The sequence below is a fragment of the Aquarana catesbeiana genome, linkage group LG03, assembly GCF_042186555.1.
Source record: "Aquarana catesbeiana isolate 2022-GZ linkage group LG03, ASM4218655v1, whole genome shotgun sequence".
Lineage (NCBI taxonomy): Eukaryota > Metazoa > Chordata > Amphibia > Anura > Ranidae > Aquarana > Aquarana catesbeiana.
This window is the reverse complement of record NC_133326.1, coordinates 664182003-664199219: the sequence shown is the minus strand read 5'-3', so window position 1 is coordinate 664199219 and position 17217 is coordinate 664182003. Positions and strand designations below refer to the sequence as shown.

The window sequence follows — 17217 nt, the reverse complement described above, 5'->3', positions numbered from 1 at the left end:
CCGGCCAAATTGAGCTATCGGGGGGAGAAGAGCCTTGGTGAGAGAAATAAAGAAGAACCCAAAGATCACTGTGGCTGAGCTCCAGAGATGCAGTTGGGAGATGGGAGAAAGTTGTAGAAAGTCAACCATCACTGCAGCCCTCCACCAGTCAGGGCTTTATGGCAGAATGGCGCGACGGAAGCCTCTCCTCAGTGCAAGACACATAAAAGCCTGCATGGAGTTTGTTAAAAAACACCTGAAGGACTCCAAGATGGTGAGAAGTTAGATTCTTTGGTCTGATGAGACCAAGATAGAACTTTTTGGCCTTAATTCTAAGCGGTATGTGTGGAGAAAACCAGGCACTGCTCATCACCTGTCCAATACAGTCCCAACAGTGAAGCATGGTGGTGGCAGCATCATGCTGTGGGGGTGTTTTTCAGCTGAAGGGACAGGACGACTGGTAGCAATCGAGGGAAAGATGAATGTGGCCAAATACAGGGATATCCTGGACGAAAACCTTCTTCAGAGTGCTCAGGACCTCAGACTGGGCCGAAGGTTTAACTTCCAACAAGACAAATGACCCTAAGCACACAGCTAAAATAAAGAAGGAGTGGCTTCACAACAATTTCGTGACTGTTCTTGAATGGCCCAGCCAGAGCCCTGACTTAAACCCAATTGAGCATCTCTGGAGAGAACTAAAAATGGCTGTCCACCAACGTTTACTATCCAACCTGACAGAACTGGAGAGGATTTGCAAGGAGGAATGGCAGAGGATCCCCAAATCCAGATGTGAAAAACTTGTTGCGTCTTTCCCAAAAAGACTCATGGCTGTATTAGATCAAAAGGGTGCTTCTACTAAGTACTGAGCAAAGGGTCTGAATACTTAGGACTATGTGATATTTCAGTTTTTCTTTTTTAATAAATCTGCAAAAATGTCAACAATTCTGTGTTTTTCTGTCAATATGGGGTGCTGTGTGTACATTAATGAGGAAAAAAATGAACTTAAATGATTTTAGCAAATGGCTGCAATATAACAAAGAGTAAAAAATTTAAGGGGGTCTGAATACTTTCCGTCCCCACTGTACACAGATCAGTCATAACATTACCATCAATGACAGGTAAAGTGAATAACATTGATTATCTGGTCACAATGTCAGTAACGCCTGTGACAAATTCTTGTAGTTCTTACTGCTGCCACTTTAAGAATCTGTCGCTATGGCTGTAACAGATTTACATATTAGGAAAATGGCGGTTATTATTATTTATTATTATTATACGAGATTTATATAGCGCCAACAGTTTACGCAGCGCTTTACAATGTATAAGGGGGACAACACAATTACAGTACAGTTCAATACAAAAGGTACAGGAGGGCCCTGCTCGTAGAGCTTACATTCTAAAGGGGGGGGGGGGGTGGTGGTACAAAAGGTAATAGCTGCAAAGAATGATTTGATGGGGGTGGCTCAGGGACAGTTATGTGGGTGTGGGATAGGCTTCCCTGAATAAATGAGTTTTCAGGGATCTCCTAAAGGTGGACAGGGTAGGGGCTGATCGGACATACTGGGGCAGGGAATTTCAGAGGATGGGAGAGGCTCTGGAGAAGTCCTGAAGGCGAGCATGGGAGGAGGTAACAAGGGAGCTAGAGAGCAGGAGAGACCAACCCTAACCTGATGTACAAAGAAACACCAGTGCTCAGCGTGGGGCATGTCTGTGCTGGGCAGCTATCATGAATGTTACAGTTTCCCACATAAGGCTCTGTTCCCGGCCCCTTTCAGACGTCGGCTGAGAGATTCTCCAGCCAAAAGATGAATGTAAACAAAGGTGCCAGGGGTACTGGCTGACGCTATTACCCAAATATGGCAATGTCTATATTTGGCCATAGACAAGTCACAAGGGAGCTGGACCTGATAGGGAGCTAGTCTCAGAGTTCCCCATCAAGCACCGAGCACCCAACTCCACAGATCCAGCACCTGCTGTGCACTGTTAATCAAAAGCAAGGCAAACCTGAGGGTGGGAAGAGTCTGATGGGTAACTGCCCACCGCTCTACAAAACTTCATGTCTGTGCCAGGCACAGGGGCTGGGGAGGGAGCTCAATAGGCTGAGCTGCATTAAGGATGGAGTGTCTGGTATGGACACTTCAGTCTCAGTGCCACCACCTTTGAACACAGATTCCTGTACCTGTTCTCGGCAGGTACAGAAATCTGTTGCAAAACCATTATTTTGGTGGAGATTCAAAAGAATTCTAAAGTGTGTACAGGCAGTCCCTGAGTTACGAACACCCGAGTTACGAACGACTCCTACTTACGAACGGCCTCAAATGCCGGCCACTTGTGCTCCACGCGGGTCCTGGATACCTTTCGAGCACTTCCGGACACATCCCACACTGCCGTACTACGCCCCAGATAACATAACGCCCCATGCACAGGCGGCAATTACACTTATGAACGCAGTGTTCCAACTGGAAGTTACACTTACAAATGCAGTGTTGCGACTTACGAACAACTTCGACTTATGAACAAACCTATAGTCCCTATTGTGTTTGTAACTCGGGGACTGCCTGTATAGGAATTCCCCCTTTGTCTTTATAGAGCTGGCTTTGTGCATGGAAGGGACTTCCCCTAAACTGTCCCCACAAGCTCACAATTGTGTAAAATGACCTTGAATGCTATAGAATTAACACTGGAAACACCTCAACCTGAAAATTATAATGGTATCCTCATACTTTTGGCCATATAGAACAACATTAGGGGATGGGCTGACATTTGGAGTTGGGGTTAGGATTGGGTCAAAGGCTAAACTTGGGTTTAGATAGGAAAATACATATTGGCACCAAAATGTACAAATTGTTAATGCTTAAAATGTGCATTTTGAGTCCCTGGTGAAAAGCAACATGTTGAATTTTCAAAGCAGAAAAATAATTTTATAATGATTGCCATGTTGCTAGAATGATTTGATGATCTGCTGATATCACAGATGGTGCCAAACCAATATGATCTCTAATTGCTTCCTAGGACATGCTTACCGTTCCCATGCAGGTATCTGCTACATCTACCCAGACAGAGTCAGCCACGACCTCACGGCCTGCTCCAGTTGTGACCACATAATAGGCCAATATGCGGAAAGATGGGATGAACTCTGGTGTTATTGGCAGTAGCAAAGTCACAAGGGTTTGGCCTTGTGATCTCTGCTGTCTTCCAGTTTTCATTATTCTGCCTTTGTTTAGTATCTGTAGGATGAAAAAAAAATACATAAGTATCTTTTTGTTCAAAATCACAAATTGGAAACCAAATTCAAAATCACAAATTAGTAGGCTTAGAACCAACATTTTTATGGGCTAGCGCTACATAACATGAAGAAAAAGAGCTTTTGGAAGATTTCCAGCTTGGATAGCCCTTGGAATATTGGGGCTGGCCTAAAAATGATTCCACCACTGGTCCTTTGACAATTAATTCATAAGTTGAAGAAACTTTTCTTTAAGGAGAGGCAGCAACTTTGCCACTGTCTAGTTTGCCATTCAGCAAATTCATGCCACTTTCTACGGCTTTTTTGCCAAAGACAAGCTGGCTATAAGAGCTGGTCAGAGGTGGAGAGGTTAACTAATGTTATTACTGAAATACTTCGAAATGGGTGTTGGATTAGTTATCTCTGAAATTGGCATTCAGTTACTGACATTGGTATACTGGATCATCCAGTGGCATGCCAAATGTACAATGTCACGTCCAAAGTTTTGACATCTATCCCCCTCATCCTTTATTAAAATTGTCTTATGCACACACACAAGTGACTTTCACTCCACTTATTACTTTCTGTAAAATATAAAATATATAAAATATATAGATATAGATATTTTATATCTAAATGAGAAGCAACAAGAGGGTGGACTTGGGGCCACAACCACCTACAGCTTGGTGAAAACCTCCAAAATCTGAACTATTCATTACCAACCATCGAACCCTCTTGTTGCAGAAAATAAATGCAGCAACATGTAACCCTGTATTTTTAAAATTGTTTTGGATAATCGATACAGGAATTTAAAAGAAGACCTTTGAGCTGATAAAAGATGATAAGGAACAAGCAAGACTGAAAAGCTGTTACCTAAAGATGTCTGTACATATAGTAAACTTGTAAAGCACCTTGGGATCCCAGAAACCCAGGGTAGCCACTATTCCCATAGTGATGTCAGCTACTAAAGCACATTTAGGCTCTCTCCTGTACCAGTTGGACTTCACTGTTGGTCGTGAGACTTAACATTTAAAATTTTGAACAGTAGTGAGGTGAAGGCTGTAGGTGCCTAATCCTTCCCCACTCTACTAAACTTCTTTTTTGTCACGTCCTGTTTCCCCATTGGTGAGATTTCCCCTTACTTCCTGTTTTTTTGACACCCATCAAATACACGGAAAGTGAAGGAGTGCAGGTAACAAATGAACTTGACTCAGGGTCTACCGCTGTCACAATGTACAGCAAAGGTATAACTTTACAAAGAGTTCCACCCTTTATCATTAAAATTCACTCTTTAAGATTTGAGATGAAGTCATTATTTTGCTGCAGGGAGGAGGAAGCATTTCCTCAGTCATGTCTCCCTCAGAGATCAGACTAAATTTTGTAATTTTATAACAAGTTGCAAGGTGGGAGACTACAGCAGGGGCTGATCTGTGTGATATCTGAGACGGTGTCTCAGTACAGAAAGTAGATGGTGACCCTCATACCTAGTTTGTACTTGCATTGAAAAAGAATGGTTAAGGAGCATTTTCAAAGCTCTCCAACCACTCACTGCTGCAACTGTCACATGGTGACCTGACAACCCTGTACACACAGGGGCAGTGTGCCAATTTTTTTTTTAACACTGGCAAAAATTATACTCCCTGTCGTGTTTGGGGGCATTAAAGCCGCCGAATGTGACCCATTCAAGTGAAAAAAGCCACGCTGCAATTTAAACACTATTCATGTGGTTGAGACCCACTATTCCCATTCAAAAACTCAAACACAGCCATTACAATGGCAGCAGTATTGCCTTCTGAATGCCTTTTAGGCCTTCCTGTACAGATTTCACTATCTTTTCAGAGATTGCGGCAAGCATAGACAAACGCCTATTGATGCCTGAGCTAAGATGATTCTGTCCTTCTGGAGAGAGGAAGCAAATACTTGGAAGTGTCATGCCCCGTACACACGATCGGATTTTCCGACAACAAATGTTGGATGTGAGCTTGTTGGAAGAACGTCCAACCGTGTGTATGCTCCATCGAACATTTGTTGACAGACTTTCCAACAAATCTTGGCTAACAGGCAAGGCCATTTTTAATACTGATTGTAACCTGGGGCCAAACCTTTCTTGGGGTCCCCCATGCAGTTTTGCTCTCCACCTGCTCTGAGGCATATAATAAATAGCAGCTAGACTCAAAATCAGTTTACTGAATCAGATCAGGCAGCAATTGCGATTGGTTGCCAGAGGTTACAGTGTATCATTACCGCTCACTGACTGGTTGCTAGAGGTTACGGCACACATTACGGCTCACTGATTATTTGCTAGAGGTTACAGCACATGATTTCTGCTTGTTGATTTTTTGCTAGAGATTACTGTGGATATGACCTCAGGGGGGCATGATATACATATCAATGCTGCCAGCTGCCGCTATTTACATATGAATGCTGCCGCTATTTACATATGAATGCCTGTAAATTACATGTAAATACAGGGTCTGCAGGTGGGTCAGCTGTACACAACAATAGGGCAGAGCTGGGCAGCATTAGTAGCAGCACTTCACACTGAGATATTGGGACACAGCACAGGATTAAAACCTAAAGGGACAAAGGAATTTAAACCAGGATAGTTGGCAAGTATGAGGCAGCTGCTTTGGCCCCACAACAATGACAGGGCCCAGGGCAGCTGCCCCTCTTGCCCTGCTTTAAAAACGGCCCTGCTAGCAGGTTCTCAAATTTTCCGCAAACAAATGTTTGTTGTCGGACTTTCCAATCGTGTGTACACAAGTCCGTCGGACAAAAGTCCACGCATTCTCGGAATCAAGTACGAGCCGGAGATATAACTAGCGTTCGTAATGGAGATATCATGTATGTCTTGTACGTCACTTCGTTCGTAATTGTTGGCCAACATTTGTGTGAATGTGTATATGCAAGACAAGTTGGGGTCAACATCCTTAGAACAAAAATCCATGGTTTTGTTGTCGAAAAGTCCGATTGTGTGTACGGGGCATTACAGTTACACATAATTAGCATGCATATCCATCACATGAAACATGACTCTTTGGTAGTAGGGTTTGTCTACATGTGCTTTAAGAAGGCACATCTGTACCTATCATAGCAGTTTAAATATTATACATGACACAGATGATATTTAAAGGATCCTTACTATGTAATTAAAATGGGTGATCTGGTTCTGAACTGATGGGTCATTGTTCCGTATAATGAAGTTGATAGCAGCATTTTCACCAATTTTCAGTTCTCCACCGCCAACACCGAGATGTAGATAATTACCACCACGTGGTTTGTATGCAGTTGCTGTCATGGAAGAACTTGCTTGTAGGGTACCCTGTAATCTTGGATCATCTGTTCTTGCCTTAAAATTGAAAAAAAACAAGCCATAACTAATAAAAAGAACAAACTAGTATTGCAAGTAAAATAAAAAGCTAGAGATTAAAGGACAAAAAACTACTATAGCCAAAACTTTTTTTTTTTTTTGCAGTCTGTCTCATTGAAAGGATTTTTCTCCAGTTGGAAGGATTTGTCTTCTGTTCCAAAGACACAACAGGAAGTAAGAGGAAATCTCCAAAGACAGAAATCTCTCAATTTTCATTAGAACAGGTGTCCCTATTGGGAGATTTCCCTTCACCTCATTTTCTAAGTAGGGCCCTCAGGTATTGAATTGTAAATGTACTGTCTGCCCTCACATTGTAAAGTGCAGGGCAACCTGTTGGCACTATATAAATCCTGAATAATAATTAATAATTTTCCATTGACAAAATGCTGGTGTAGCGATGACTCCGCGGGGTTGCTACGTGTTACAGCATCCACACATTTTACCCTGCTGCCAGACATCCATTAGACACACATCTCAGTCAACGAACAGTCTCTTGCTTGTTTTTTTGTTGTTGTTTTTATTAGGGGATTGAAATTGGTTGGGGAAAAGGGACATGGGATGCCCATAGGATGAATTAGTCCTTTTTAGAATAAAAGTAACTGTGTCACACTTCTCAGAAGAACAAGATGGCTGACCCTAAACTTGACAGACTTTTACCTCAGAACACTTCTTCCAGCTCACTTCCTCCAGCGTACTACTTCACTGTCCAATTTTAGTTATCCTGTCACACCATCAGAACATGACTAGGCCTCACTCTGAATAACTCCCAGTGTCTTTACTTGATGGCCCTTTGTAGGCCGGGGCCTGCAGTATCCCTTTGTGGTAGCAACCGATTTACTTGAGAAGAATAAATGTAGATGAATTACTGATCCCAGCAAGCCGACTTGCAAATCCTGCCCTCTCTCCTGGCTGCAGGAACTTGACACAAACTCCCACAGTCTCTCCCTCTGGCTCTATATCCAGCTCCCATGGCATGTCTCTTCCAGATCATTTCACTGTGCTTTCCACTCACCGACACCTGCCCTGGGTCCTTCCTGAATGACTTTACTACAGATGTGCGGACCAACTGTCTCCTTCAGCTCCTGTTCCAGGACACCTCTCCATGACTGTATAAGGAGAGGCTCCCTCCCAGCTCCTGAGTTCACCATCTGAGGTACACCCCCCCAGAAAGGGGGTTCCCTCAGACACAACAGTCTAACACTCCATCATCCAGTTCACCCAGCCGACTACTCCCCCCAGCAGGCTGACCATGGGTATATGTAGGAGGCCTGCCCCCTGCCAATCCTAGTTTGGGATTGGTCAGAGCTTCTCATTTGCACCCCATGTCACTCCAGCTCTCTGCCCTGCCACTTTTCCAGAACGTTCTCCCTGGAAACAGAGGAGGTGCCCAAGAGCTGAGGCACATGTCAGTCACCTACTGCTATATTAAACCACTCCCCTGCCCCCAGATCAAACCAAACAGGCCTAGCTCACAGCATAGGCCTGCCTAAATTTACCTGCGCTGGCAGCTTACACAAAAACACTACACCTAGCACCTACCTATCTAAGGTAGAGGGTGCTACACTGGATATCCCTGGTGTCCTGATTCTGTCCTGGTGACATTGCTTAGCAGGACAAATTGAGTGATTCTTCCTGATAGCAATAAACTTCTGAAAGAGGTTATAATCTTTCTCCACTCTATCCAAGACTTACAAATGTTTTAGCTAGGGATACATTTTTAAATATTGCTTAGAGAATCGTTGTTTTAAGTGTAGCCCCCTGTTCCTAAAAATTGGGCTATAATGTAAATTTAGTTTCTGGCTAAGCTGTAACCAGCTCAGATTGATTGTACATAGTTTATTGGTTCTGTCCTAAATTTGACCATGTTGTGCATTTCCCACTTTTGCCAGTAGGTGTCACTGGTACCACAGGACAGTGTGAGAATAACAACTAAGTTAAGCTGTAATGAATATTCTTTTTCCAGAAACAGCTCAGTAGAAGGTTCCTGTCGCTGTGCATTCTGGGAAGGGGTATTTATTGGACAGATGCCATGTGCTTTAGTCAGTCCTCACCTCGTGGCCATCCAGGCCTGAGGCTACAGTGCTGCAAGCTCTGCAAATAGGCCCAGAAGGTCCAAGGCTGTCTTGCCTGTTTGGAAGAAGCCGAGCCAAGCTGAGGAGATCCAGGGGAGGACCCTTGCTGGAGAGAGTCAGGATGAAGGCTGGTCTCTCAGAAGGGCCTGGTAACTAGTTTGGAGGATGCACCTACATCTAACTACCCTTACAGTACTGCCGAGCCAGCTTAAAGGTTCTAGTACTGTGAAGCTGTTCTATAATCCAATCAAGGTAACAAGCTCCTGGCTGCTAAGTTTGTGAGAGAGGCTTCTCAAGTTATAATTAAAGCATTGAAGAATACCTAAAGTGACTGGCGCCCACATTTGTTCTAACTTCCCATTATAGCCATGGACTCAGCCCTAGGGTGAATGTAAGCCTGCTCCCTGTATCTGAAGGTACCTTCCTGCTCCCAGTATACCCAGGGGGGTGCTATATTAGTAATAAGAAATATTATATTGATTCTATTATTATAACATTGGTTCTGTATAAAATATTTCCCACAATCGTGTAACTTTTCCATCAAAACGTTTTTAATTTCTGATAGACAGTGTGCCCAAGAACAATGGCTCATCCTCTTACAGTTGCAAAACCCTCAGATATGCTATCACTTTATCACTTTAGGTCTATGAAATTTAAAGCCCATAGATGTGATATGACAATCGCCCAATTTAGCCATTTTTGGCTGGATCAGGTAAACCCCTTAGGTCCTACAAAACAAGTACATAACCACTGTATGACTATACTGGGGAGAAAACCTGATCCATTATATTGTTTGCCAAGCAATGTGGTCAGCATCTGGGGGCACGACTTTGCTTCTTCTGTCTTTTATCTTCATAGCACCAAACATGGGCCAAATGGTGGCATAGATTTGTCAAATTGTACATGGATGTCTGCCCACCCTATATTGACCATGGACACTTCTAGGCTTACTAAGCAGGATTATTGCACAATAATGCCTAAATTACAAGCTAGTGCTCAATCTTATGATGTTTCTTAATCTGCTAGTACATTAGAGACATACTGGAGGTAAACTCTTAAACCTAACTGAAAACAAATTAAACTATGTTGGATTCAGAACTGGGATCTTTGGATAAACCAATTAGCCTAATCTCAAAGTGTATATACTTTTTCAGTTTATATGGCTTACACCAGTGGTTCTCAATCCTGTCCTCAAGTACCCCCAACAGGCCATGTTTGCAGGTTTTCCTTTATCTTGCACAGGTGCTTTAAATCAGTGTCAATGGCTTGGTATTTTGAACAGCTATTTTATCTAAGAGAAATTCCAAAAACATGGACTGTTGGGGGTATTTGAGGACAGGGTTGAGAACCTCTGGTCTACACTTTTACTTCTCTCATGAGTCAGTAGTCCCAGAACACTGGCTTGGCAGTAACAATATGATTTAAGCAGTAGGATGGTCATGTGCTCTATGAATAAGGCTGAAATATGCCTGGGTAGGAGGTTTGGGTCTACTATGTTTAATTTGAAGTGTAATCATTGTTAATCATGATAGTATAAGCACCCCAGTAAGCAACTTAATGGTTTTGCTAAAACATGGTAATTGCAAAACAGATCCCCAGTGGTTAATATGGATGGGCTTTATGTTCAGATTGAACATGAGTTTGACTCGAACATTGGCTGTCTGCCGTTCCCCGAACAGCGAACAATTTGGGGTGTTTGCGGCAAATTCGCAAGCCACAGAACACCCTTTAAAAGTCTATGGGAGAAATCAAAAGTTACATAGTTACATAGTAGGTGAGGTTGAAAAAAGACACAAGTCCATCAAGTCCAACCTATGTGTGTGATTATGTGTCAGTATTACATTACATATCCCTGTATATTGCGGTCATTCAGGTGATTATCTAATAGTTTCTTGAAGCTATCAATGCTCCCCGCTGAGACCACCGCCTGTGGAAGGGAATTCCACATCCTTGCCGCTCTTACAGTAAAGAACCCTCTACGTAGTTTAAGGTTAAACCTCTTTTCTTCTAATTGTAATGAGTGGCCACGAGTCTTATTAAACTCTCTTCTGCGAAAAAGTTTTATCCCTATTGTGGGGTCACCAAGTACAGTATTTGTAAATTGAAATCATATCCCCTCTCAAGCGTCTCTTCTCCAGAGAGAATAAGTTCAGTGCTCGCAACCTTTCCTCATAACTAAGATCCTCCAGACCCTTTATTAGCTTTATTGCCCTTCTTTGTACTCGCTCCATTTCCAGTACGTCCCTCCTGAGGACTGGTGCCCAGAACTGGACAGCATACTCCAGGTGCGGGCGGACCAGAGTCTTGTAGAGCGGGAGAAAAGTGCTAATTTTAAAGGCTTATATGCATGGTATTGTCATAAAAAGTGTTTGGGGACCTGGGTCCTGCCCCGGGGACATATATCAATGCAAAAAAAAGTTTTAAAAACGGACGTTTTTTCGGGAGCAGTGATTTTAATAATGCTTAAAGTGAAACAATAAAAGTGTAATATTCCTTTAAATTTTGTACCTGGGGGGTGTCTATAGTATGCCTGTAAACAACAATCTGACAGCAAAATGACATTTCTAAAGGAAAAAAAGTCATGTAAAACTACTAATTGCTAGCGCCGGCTATAATGAATTGTCAGTCCGGCCATACACATAAAAGTTCATTGATAAAAACGGCATGGAATTTCCCCACAGGGGAACCCCAAACCCAAAATTTAAAAAAAAAATGTGTGGGGGTCCCCCTAAATTCCATACCAGGCCCTTCAGGTCTGGTATGGATATTAAGGGGAACCCCGCGCCAAAATTAAAAAAAAAATGGCAGGGGGTCCCCCACAAAATCCATAGCAGACCCTTTAGATCTGCTATGGATTTTAAGGGAACCCCGCTCCAAAATTTTAAAAAAATGGCGTGGGGTCCCCCCAAAAATCCATACCAGACCCTTATCCGAGCACGCAACCTGGCAGGCCGCAGGAAAAGAGGGGGGGTGAGAGAGTGCCCCCCTCTTGAACCACATGCCCTCAACATTGGAAGGGTGCTTTGGGTTAGCCCCCCAAAGCACCTTGTCCCCATGTTGATGGGGAGAAGGGCCTCATCCTCACAACCCTTGCCCGGTGGTTGTGGGGGTTTGCGGGCGGAATCTAGAAGCCCCTTTAACAAGGGGACCCCCAGATCCCGGCCCCCCCGTGTGAATTGGTAATGGGGTACAAATGTACCCCTACCATTTCACAAAAAAAGTGTCAAAAAGGTTAAAAAACACAAGAGACGGTTTTTGACAAGTTCTTTCTTCCATCTTCTTTCCGCTTCTTCTTCCATCCTCTTTCTTCTGGTCTTCCTTCGGTGTTCTTCTTCTTCCTCCATCTTCTTCTTCTCCATTTTCTTCTTCTCCATCTTCTTCTTCCTCTGCTCTTCTCGTCCCGCATCTTCCTCCGGCTTCTTCTCCGCTCCATCCATGATCCGCCTCAGTGGGAGTCTTCCACCGTGTGACGCTTCGGTTCTTCTGACACTTCTTATGTAATAGAGAGCAGGGCCAACCGTGACCCCGCCCTCCTCTGACGCACGGGGACCTCACGGAGACTTCCCTATGGCTTTTCCCGTGTTGTCAGAGGGGGGCGGGGTCCCCCTTTTACGTAAACAGGTTTTCAAATTCAAATAGTTTTCCAATTTCCAAAGAGAATAAAATAGAATAGAAAATAAAGGAATATAATAGAATATATATATATATATATATATCTATATATATATATATATATATAGATATATATATATATATATATATATATATATAGATATATATATATATTTTTTTTTTTTTTACATTCTATTCCTTTATTTTCTATTCTATTTTATTCTTTTTGAAAATTGGAAAACTATTCTAATTCAAAAACTATTCTAATTCCAAATTGATTTGAAAACTTATAAGCAAAAGATTGCAGCTCCAATCTCTCAAATCCATATCAAGACACCCGCCCTAATGGAACTCACAGGTGCTGGCTCTGCACAGGCTTGAGGAAAGAAAAAAAATCCTGGATGGCCGCACACCATAGAAGGCATCTTTATTGATATGAAGAAATAAAATCCAAATGCAGTCACCTCATGTACAGGGAGGAACAGGAAATATAGCTCATTTGATTTGAAAACTTTTCGAATCGATTCGAAAACGAATAGACGAAACAAATTCCGAAAACAAATTAAACGAATGAAACTAATTTAACTAAACAAATTTCTATTGTCTACATTATTGTGTTCTGAAACTACCAAACAAGATCCTAACCATTGTATAAAAAATACAATTGTTACCGTTATTTCAAGCGAGCTTATATCTGCACGGGTATTGATGGTCAGCCGGACAGTTCCATCACTCAGTGTAACCCCTCTCACTGGCCCTGGTTCCGCCACCACAGGGACACGGTTTGCTGGAGTCCCATCTGGGTTGGTGACAAACACCTAGAATAGATGACAGGTATGCTGAATCACAACAATCTTATCACAGATCTTTCTACACAAACAATCTCTAATATTTACCCAGCCATCAGAAATTATACCATGCCATCACGTGAAAAAATTGCTACATCAATTTAAAATGTGCCAAAATAACAAGATAAAAAAAGGCCAACAGTAATCTGGACACCATAGGACTTTAAAGGGTCACTATAATGGTTTGGGGTAAATTTATTTTGAGTTTTTGTTTTTTAATAAGTTTATAAGTTTGTAAATTGTTGGTTTCTGTTTTTTGTAGCTATAAATATTTTTTGTTGGCAAATGAACTGTAATACATGACTATGGCTTGCCAGAGTGCTGAGGTTTACCTAAGGAAACAGTACAGCAGAGTAGCTTGCTTTGCTATAATGGTTTGAGGTCAATTTAGTTCTAGTTGTTTTGTTTTGTTTAGAGTTTTTTAAGTTTGTAAACTGTTGGTTTCAATTTTTTGGTAGCTATATACAATCTTTAATTAACAAATAAACTGTAATACGTAGCAAAGGCTTGCCAGGGCACTAGGGTTTAGCTAAAGAGACAGTACAGCAGAGTAGCTTGCTTTTTAGCTCCCCTTACTGATTGAAACCAACATTTATTTGCAATATACAATAAACTGCCAATATATTGTCTTACCATTAGATCCATAGTCATTCCAGGTTTAAAAAATTTGGAGGTTTTGGTGAAGAGAACTTTGTACGGAGAATTCACCATGTAGATATCACTAAGCTCAGTTTCTACCATATCACTGCCTGCAAATAAAAACACACAATTGATGCCAAATAAATTAGCTATAATGGAAATTAAGCTAAATGATAATATGCAAATGCTTCTTCAAAAGTAAAAAAGGACTTCTGGGTACATTACAGACCTTGAAGTAAATGCCCAACCCACTCGCTTTGTAATAGATCACATTATCTTTAACGAACCAGAATACCTACCAATGGACAGTAACATTTTGGCATTTACCCAGAAAGCCTTCGTTTTTGTAGAGGTTTATCTGCATACCCCAGGAGGAATTGCCTAAAGTCTCTTTTTATATACTTGTATATGTCAGTGATGTCACTTTACTTGCCAGCTATATCCGCCAGCTTTTCCAATGAGATTCAGTAAGCTGAAACAATACTGTTCATGGGTTTGCATGCTGGTTAAAGAAACCTTGCCACCAATGTGAAAAAAAATGCAGGTAAAAGCATAACAAAATCAAATGTTTTCAATTCTTAATTGCAACATTTTATCCTTCCAGAATGTTTACTAATTTGCAATGTATCTTTTTGACCACTCCAGACAAGAGTCAGTTCTGTAACACGGCCACAGTTCCTTCTCTGTCTTGCCACCTTATTGCCCTCTTCTCTTCTTGGAGTGTCTAATTACTGTCTGTGCTGACCCAGCTCCTTCACTCCTCTTCTCACCTCCCTACATAACCTTTTATGTAGCTGCTAGATGAGTGAATGGGAATACCATAGCGTGTACCTTGAATAACAACTCTGAGTTTGCTGGGGCTGTTGACATCACATCCAAGATAGAGGCACGCAACAGCAGTCCCAGACCTTTTGGGTGTTTACACAAGAGAGCCAATGTATTATGTTAGCACAGTATGGCACTGAATTGAAAAAATCCATAGAAATAGATGGACTATAGCAGCGCAATCAACTTTTTATGTTTTTATTGAGTGCAAAAATATATATTTAAAAAAAAAAATTACTACAAAATCCATACAATACAACAACATATATAATGTTCTACTGGCTGTCCCCCGTCACCCTCAGTCAAACTAATACATATACAGTATTATGGTCTCTTGATTGGTTAGCTGATCATGTGTATGGTTTACACACACAATATTAGGGTGCACATGGAAGACTGATAGATGGATGGTTGTGGATTTTCTTGTATACTGACTCTAATATTCCTATGTAAAGCAATCGTTTTGTCTCGATATTCATGTTTGAAATTAGCTATGCACTTAATAGTTACAGGTGGGGTGGCGACTCCCTGTAGTTAGTGGCAGGCTAGAGGTGCCTTAATGCAGGGCAGTGTGCAGCTGGTAATGCTGCATCCATCCCCTTGGCCACCGTGAGAACTCCTTCCCAGCCTCCTATGGTGGTAGGGTTGGGTTCCTGCAGGGGGCAATATGTGCCTCCCCTGGTTCCCATGAGCTGTTCTTCACGTGGCAGGTACTCTTTGTTCCACCTGCGCAGGCGTGCTACCCTCCGTGACCTGGGAAAAGTATGTGGGCCACTCAGGCTCGATAGGGAGGGGGTATGTGGACAGTGCATCCGCAGCTGCTGCTAGAGTGCTGACAGAGGATGGAACCCATCCTTTTTCCTGCAAAGGTTCAAGAAATGAAGTGTAACCCCTGGAAGTCACACATCTATGGTGTCCTACTGCAATGAATGGGATGGCAACCTCAACCTGGACTCTGATCAGGCGACACCCCAATGCGTTTCACTCCGCCCCCTGGAACATGCGCGGTACCCTCCCTGGTCTCCCCAAACACCCCTTGGGTGAAGGCTGGGATCAGTCGCAATGTGCATGCCTGTGTGTATAGGCGGGACTCATTCGGCCAAGCCAGATGATGTCACATGTGGGCGTCCCGCAGCATGGACACTCAGGTCTGGGCACATTATAAGAGGGAAGGAGGACAACAGGGAGCTAGGTGAACCAGATGGTCACCCAGGCAGACTCCCCGAGAGCCAGGACAGAGGAGAACGGCCCCTGCAGTACGATTGGTATGTGGTATGTTTCAGACTTTGATAGCCATATTGTCTCTCTATATACCTGTGACTCTTCATATGCTTCTGTTTATACTGATGTACATTGCACTATGTGCTGCTTTCAACAGGCAGAAGATCTCTAATCACCACTGCAAGGCTTTCATGCCTCAGTGGTTCCTCTCTGGACTTTAATAACCACTAAGCATATGTGAGCTCCACACTGAATACAATGTCTCCCATTTGGAAGGAAATACCCCTTTTTAAGGTTCAGTGCTTTGATTGGGGAACAAAGGTAAGCACACAGGTGTTTTGACCCTCTATATGATGAACCAATTAATAACTCATAATGCAGCTGAAGGACAAACAATAACATGATATCTTTGATACCTATAGGATGCCTTCCAGATTACACTTGGTCATATGTATAATATCATCTACCTAGAAATATTCCTTTTTAACCCATGTAAGTAATTTCCATTATGCAGTTTAGATATCCTTATGTAGCAGTGAGTACCCTTGAGGTATATTTGTAATTCTCTCTACCCTAGATGTGCCCACACAAATGCCTTTTGGGGAGTCTGGGTGGCCATCCGCAGAGACTCTGCATCCCGTCCAATAATCTTTGAATCGCAAGGAATGTTTTGTAAGTACAACATAGCTATATGCTCGAGTAAAAATCCCTAATGTAATCTGAGTTGAGATCTGGTATATGATTTTGTATTGATTACTTTGATTTCGTATTTACCTAGACTCACAAGTGTTTTTAAGTGTTAAAGCTCCTGAAAAAGCGTGACAATTCTGGCTGTGCCCCTCAACCACCCATCTAATGGCCTCCCATGTGCACCATAATATTGCAGTATCTTTTCATTAAGATATGTGTGTGTATACGCCATAAACAATCAGCTAACTAATCAAGAGACCATTATATACGTATTAGTTTGACTAAGGGTGAAGGGGACAGCCAGTAGAACACTATATATGTTGTTGTATTGTATGGATTTTGTGGTAATTTTTTTTTTAAATAAAAAATTTTGTACTCAATAAAAACGTAAAAAGGTTTTAATCATTTAGTATCTGAGTTTACACAAGAGAGACTTTTACAGGTAAATGACATGCATAAAATATGTTAAATTTACATATGAGAAGACTGTAGCTGAAATGAATGGTGTGGCAACAGGGTCCCTTTCAAAAAGGAATTACTTTAAATAATTAGTAGATGGGGAATTAACCTACAGTCCGCTATGTAAAAATGGCAAATCCCCTTTTTGTTTATGCATTCAATGTTTCCCTAGCGATAAAACGTTTTACGAGGCTGGATTGCTGGCCCAGCCTCCAACCTTCCACATTTCTCAGCATGGGCTTGGAACTGGCCATGGCAGAGCAATTGTTATACCCACTG

General features: G+C 42.2%; 1 protein-coding gene across 1 annotated transcript in view; it reads right to left on the bottom strand.

The window, feature by feature from the left end:
• The window catches only part of LOC141133433 (venom factor-like), a 122182-nt gene that overhangs the window by 74062 nt on the left and 30903 nt on the right, over positions 1-17217 (bottom strand). Inside the window, exons 10-13 of the mRNA XM_073622820.1 lie at positions 13738-13853; positions 12928-13074; positions 6345-6551; positions 3003-3206 (exon numbers count right to left, since the gene is read on the bottom strand). Of these exons, the coding sequence (XP_073478921.1) occupies positions 3003-3206; positions 6345-6551; positions 12928-13074; positions 13738-13853 (674 nt within the window). The remainder of the gene's footprint in view (positions 1-3002; positions 3207-6344; positions 6552-12927; positions 13075-13737; positions 13854-17217) is intronic.